The sequence below is a fragment of the Euphorbia lathyris genome, chromosome 2, assembly GCF_963576675.1.
Source record: "Euphorbia lathyris chromosome 2, ddEupLath1.1, whole genome shotgun sequence".
Taxonomy (NCBI): domain Eukaryota; kingdom Viridiplantae; phylum Streptophyta; class Magnoliopsida; order Malpighiales; family Euphorbiaceae; genus Euphorbia; species Euphorbia lathyris.
In genome coordinates, this window is record NC_088911.1 from 107172225 (window position 1) to 107178653 (window position 6429).

The following is a 6429-nucleotide window of genomic DNA, read 5'->3' on the forward strand; positions in this document are numbered from 1 at the left end:
AAATAAAAATTAATAAATAAATTGTTTTGCTATTAATACCAAAACATATAATTTATTCTCATTAAAATTATTGAGATTATGTTTTTAATAAGAATATTTTGTTATTCATTATTTTTTTTTCTTGTTATATCCAATTTTCTTATGGTGATTAGTCTTCGCTTACTGTCATGTGTCAAATTGTGAAAATGTGGAGTTAGTTGAAGGTAGAACGATTCTCTTTGGCCTATAAATTGCTTCAGATTGCTGCCTCACACATTTAGAGATTGAAAGCAACTCGCTGTCCATTCCCATATGCATAGTGAAGTCAGTTTGGTTTGTGACTATATCTTAAGTACAAGTAATGGGTTGGCGAGCTTCTCCTTCAAGCATATCAGGCGGACTGCTAAAACTATTACACATTCTCTTGCTAAATTTGCTTCCTCTCTTAAGAAAGTTTGTGTTTTCATGGAAACTGTTCCGAAACTCTTGCGTCGAGTGTGTTTGTAACGACTTTCCATTTTGAGTTTTCTATTAGTCCTTTTTTTTCTATAAGAAAATTAAGGGCTGCAAAAAAAAAAAAAGATAAGAAAAATGTCAAAATACCCCAAACGTTGGGAGCTAAGAGCGATCTTATAGTTAATATTGACAAGTTGGGTTAATTTTAAGGTAAATGCTATGCTTACTTTGTTTTTAACAAAGTAAATCTTACTTTGTGTGTTTTCACCATTGGATTAATTTTCTAATCCATCATCCAATGGTGAAAAAACATCAAGTAATGGTACTTTGTCAAAAATAAAGTAACCATAGAAGACACCTAATTTTAAATAGGGTAATTAATTTATTAGTCCCTATATTTTGACAAAACACACTGTTTAGTCCCTGTATTTTCAAAAACACACGGTAAAGTCCCTAACGTTTTTCTCGGTAAACAGTTTAGTCCCTAACGTTTTTCTCGGTGAACTGTTTAGTCCCTGCCGTTAGACTCTCATGAAGATTCTGTTAGTCAATTTGGATTTGCGTTCTTCTTTTCTTTTATTTTCCTTTCATTTAAACTGTAATGCATCTGAAATCAACTTTGAGTGTTCTTCTTCTTGATTTTCTTCTTAATCGTTCAAATTCGTAAGCATTGGGTCAGTTCTTTTTCTTGTTCTCCATACAAATAGCTTCTTCTTTTAAATTGGATTTCATCTTCTAAAGTTTGAAAATAAATAGTAAAGAGTAATTTAGTCATTTCCGAAGTCATAAACGGTAAAAAAATCTAACAAACAGACGGAAGGACTAAACAGTTCACTGACAAAAAGGTTAGGGACCTTACCATGTGTTTTTTAAAATACAGGGACTAAACAGTGTGTTTTGTCAAAATATAGGGACTAATAAATTAATTACCCTTTTAAATACCATTATAAAACACATATTTTGTTTCTTATTGTGCACTAGATACATATTATTTGGCTCTAAAAAATATTTTACATTTTTCATGATTCAGTAATAAAATTGAAAATTAATTTTTTAAATTCGATGAAATATTTGGATTTTTTTTGTCTAACTTGTACAAAATACAATACAATTTTTATTTTTTATTTTTTCACGTCTATTTATGTATTTGTAATTTATTATTAATGAGTGATAAAAATGATGCACATTTGAAGTGTAAATGACAAGATTCGTGACTAGAAAAACAAATCGATTAATTATTTCTCAAATTAACCAATTTTGTCAATATTAAGAGTAAAATTACTTTTGACTATCAACGTGCGGGTAAAATTATAGCTTTTTAGATATTTTGAGTAAAATTACTCACTATCAACGTTATGGTACGAGAAGTATATAATTTCTATTTTCTTTATGTTAGTTGTACATTTTATGGTTTTTATTGCTCTTTGTAGTCGTTTTTCTGCCTTTGATGGATCTTGTATTGGCATTAATCCGTTTGAGTATGACTCCTAATTTTCACTTTATATCTGTATGGGGACTTTTTCATCAAATAAAGTGATACATATTATTTTATAAAAAAAAAATGTTAAGGTACTTTTACCCTTATAAAAATATGGGATAATGTATCAAAATAGGTATATGATTTTTGGAAAAGTATCAATTTAAGATCGTACAAAATAGCACTAATATATGTCTAACGTTTAAAAAATGGTACCAATTTAGGCATTGAGAACGGATTGGAAACGTCATTGATACTACTCCGTTAAGTTCTGATTTCTCCACGTACAATTGATAGAACTGAACGGAGTAATATCAATGAAGTGTCTCGTTCCGTTATCGAGATCTAAATTGGTACCATTTTTTAAGCGTTAAACCTATATTAGTGATATTCTGTACGTGTAATCTAAATTAATATTTCCCAAAAAAAAACCCATAAACATATATATAAAGGCAAAAACCTATATATACATAAAGGAAGATTCCTTGTTGACTTTAGAGTAGGGATGGCAACGGGTAGAGTACCCGCGGGTAATGCCATTCCCAAACCATTACCCTTTTATTTTTTAATTATCCGTACCCGTCCCATTACCTTAACGGGTATACTTTTTGCATCCCAATACCTTTCCCATTTAATTCACGGGTACCCGCGGGTACCCTTACCCGTTAAGAATCAATAAATAAAAAAATATTATAAATTTAACAAACTTTAAATTTAAATAAATCATCAATCTAAAAATTGAATAAATTGAACCTTAATTAATAAGAATAAAGTAGCTTAGTGGTATCACTCAATTGTTGAAAAATAAATGGTTGAGGTTTAAATTTCATGTCTTACATCTAAAAAATAATGATATTTATTAATATAATTTTTTTTTATGACGGGTAACGGGTACCCTATGGGGTATTCCCATACCCGTCCCATTACCCTAACGGGTAATGATTTTGATCCCATACCCGTCCCATACCATTTTATACAGGGTACGGATAGTCCCATTAGGGTCGGGTAGTACCGGATACCCGCATGTACACTACCCGTTGCCATCCCTACTTTAGAGGGTCACTTGATAAGTGCAAACTCGTAGTTTCATCTATATATACGAGGATACAAATGTCATTACGCTACGGATCCTACCCAAGTAACCCTAGCCTATTTTTGCCTATAAAAGTTGCCATCTTCGCCCTTTTCATCATTTTCATTTTGCCCTGTGATACTGCGTTTCTCTTAACAGGGCTTTCAGGGTTTCATTAGCCGCCTCTACAGCAAGCTACTCAGGTGATTCTTTGATCTAATTTCACCTCTTGGAATTCTATTAGGTTTAATCATAATCATATATGTTTAGTCAATTGAAATTTGCTCACTGATTACTGCTAGATTTTTATTTTTATTTTTTCAGCTGTTATGTTGATTGTAAGAATATTGATGTTTGAATTTCTATTATATTTTTAATATGTTTTCTATTTTCCTGGTAGAGATGTAAATACCCTTGGTAGATTCAGTTGTAATATGCTGAATTTTCTTTTGATTGTTAGTAATGATAATGAATTGTGTTTCAAGATGTTTACTTTGTTTTTATATGATCGATTTATCAGTCGAAGACATAACATATACGTTTTTAGTTTTTCAATTTTGATACATGGACTTTGGATGCGTAAATGACTGATTCATACTGACCTAAGTGGAATTATCTATTACACTGTAAAACGTACTTGGTTTTTTTTTTTTTTTTTGTCGATGTTGGATCTTGTTGTGCTCCGAGCTAACCATTTGGCTGTGAAAACTTTCAGATCTACCTGAAGTAATATAAAATGGGTAAGGAGAAAATTCATATCAGCATTGTGGTCATTGGACATGTCGACTCTGGCAAGTCTACCACTACAGGCCATCTCATCTACAAGCTTGGAGGTATTGACAAGCGTGTGATTGAAAGGTTCGAGAAGGAAGCTGCTGAGATGAACAAAAGGTCATTCAAGTATGCTTGGGTGCTTGACAAGCTTAAGGCTGAGCGTGAGCGTGGTATCACCATTGATATTGCCTTGTGGAAGTTTGAGACCACTAAGTACTACTGCACTGTTATTGATGCTCCTGGACATCGTGACTTTATCAAGAACATGATTACTGGAACATCTCAGGCTGATTGTGCCGTTCTTATCATTGATTCCACCACCGGTGGTTTTGAAGCTGGTATTTCCAAGGATGGACAGACCCGTGAGCATGCTCTCCTTGCTTTCACCCTTGGTGTCAAGCAAATGATCTGCTGTTGCAACAAGGTAATCCCTAACCTGTTACTATTTCTGATTTTGCTGCTTATATTCTTGTGAACCATTTTCAATGGAGGATACACTCATAGGACATGTGCTTGTTGAATTTCGATGTTAATGGAATGTCCAGTTCTATGATGGGTGTTTACTTTATTGAAGATTTATGTTTTTGACTTTCTGGGAGAGATAGCCTAATGGTTGATGGCTCCGGATATAACCCGGTAATTCTTGAGGGTTCGAATCCCTCTCTCTCCTCTTTCTATGCACTGACTTATATTTACTTGTTTCATGATCACTGATTGATTTTAACATTGTAGTCCGTCTTTAAGAGCTAGGTCTGTAGTTTGCAGAAGCAAGTTCATTATACTACGATATTTGCTGCGGCTACCATTAATTTGTAAATGTTTATGCTATAGTTAAGTCAATTAGGCGATTGCGGCTGCTGCTGTTCAGGTAGTTTAACATAACACATCGATGTATATGTTTTGAGATTTAAATCGTGCACGACAGTTCACCTAATTGTTTATTGGTCCAAGGTCAAATTTCTCTCTAGTGTAGCTGTTCTGGGTCAGTAAATTATTTCAGATCTTATCTTTATTAATTTCATTTCTTTCTCCAAATCTACCTCTTTTTTTTAGATGGACGCCACAACTCCCAAGTACTCTAAATCCAGGTATGAGGAAATTGTCAAGGAAGTCTCCTCCTACCTCAAGAAGGTTGGATACAACCCTGATAAAATTCCATTCGTGCCCATCTCTGGGTTCGAAGGTGACAACATGATTGAGAGATCAACTAACCTTGACTGGTACAAGGGACCTACCCTGCTCGATGCTCTTGACCAGATTAATGAGCCAAAGAGGCCCTCAGACAAGCCCCTTCGTCTACCTCTTCAGGACGTTTACAAGATTGGTGGTATTGGTACTGTCCCGGTGGGTCGTGTTGAGACTGGTGTCATCAAGCCAGGTATGGTTGTGACCTTCGGACCCAGTGGGCTGACAACTGAAGTTAAGTCTGTTGAGATGCATCACGAGGCTCTACCGGAGGCTCTTCCTGGTGACAATGTTGGGTTCAATGTGAAGAATGTTGCTGTGAAGGATCTTAAGAGAGGTTTTGTTGCATCCAACTCTAAGGATGATCCTGCCAAGGAAGCTGCTAACTTCACATCTCAGGTGATTATCATGAACCACCCTGGGCAGATTGGAAATGGGTATGCCCCAGTGTTGGATTGCCACACCTCTCACATTGCTGTGAAGTTTTCTGAGATCCTCACTAAGATTGATCGTCGATCTGGGAAGGAGCTCGAGAAGGAGCCTAAATTTTTGAAGAATGGTGATGCTGGTATGATTAAGATGATTCCAACCAAGCCTATGGTGGTTGAGACCTTCGCAGAGTACCCTCCATTGGGTCGTTTTGCTGTCAGGGACATGAGACAAACAGTGGCTGTTGGTGTTATCAAGAGTGTTGAGAAGAAAGATCCATCTGGAGCTAAGGTCACCAAGTCTGCAGCTAAGAAGAAATGAATGGTGCATACAAGAGTTGGTATCATTGTTGTGAAGAACATTTTATATTACTGCTGTATTTTATCAAGATGTTTGGTTAGAGTATCCAATTTGAGTTTATTTTGTACACTGTCTAGATTTTGCTCTGCGAATTGGGTGTTAGACAGGCGGTGGCCAGAGAGTTGTCAGTAGCGAACTTTGCTTTGTTTTCATCTTTTTGTTATCAAACTATCCTTTTAGTTTTATGTGTTTGTCTGATACTCTTGGGTTTGCTAACTTTTTAGTTTGATGTGTTTGTGGGATGTTTTTAAAATTTTACTGCCTTGTGAAAATATGCTTTATTTGTCCAGCTGAAAATGACAAATTCATGGTTTCTTTTAACCATGTTGTGGTGACCCAAACCATAAAATATGAACACCAAATTAATGTATGTTCAGTGTTATAACTTTAAATCCTTTTATGATTAATAGATAGCTATTATGTTGATGCTGTTAATGATGTGGGTATGGCTTCCACGACGTGGATGTGAATACTTGGGGTGTTTCTAAAGTGAAAGCCATACCCCCATCTGTGGATATGAATATTGGTGGTGTTTCCAAAGTGACAGCCATACCTGTACCATTAAAACTTAAAAGCATTACAAACACTACGGGTATGGCTGGTTTGTAATGCTTTTTTAAAAGCTTAGAGCCTTGATGCCTGTATTTTGATTTCTATAGGTGAGTGATCTTGGAGTTGGATTCTTGGGTTATCATAA

At 35.1% G+C, this 6429-nt stretch overlaps 1 protein-coding gene across 1 annotated transcript; it reads left to right on the forward strand.

Annotated features, from left to right (window-relative positions):
- The first annotated feature begins 3032 nt into the window (after positions 1 to 3032).
- On the forward strand, positions 3033 to 5917 carry LOC136219349 (elongation factor 1-alpha). Its single transcript, XM_066006730.1, has 3 exons — positions 3033 to 3187; positions 3700 to 4182; positions 4812 to 5917. Exons 2-3 carry the CDS (start codon positions 3721 to 3723, stop codon positions 5691 to 5693), a joined length of 1344 nt encoding a protein of 447 aa, XP_065862802.1. The 5' UTR covers positions 3033 to 3187; positions 3700 to 3720; the 3' UTR covers positions 5694 to 5917.
- Positions 5918 to 6429: the final 512 nt, after the last annotated feature.

Coding starts and splice junctions, on each gene's coding strand:
- LOC136219349 (XM_066006730.1), top strand. CDS start 3,721: ATGGGTAAGGAGAAAATTCATATCAGCATTGTGGTCATTGGACATGTC. Junction 4,183..4,811: donor TGATCTGCTGTTGCAACAAG/GTAATCCCTAAC, acceptor TCTTTTTTTTAG/ATGGACGCCACAACTCCCAA.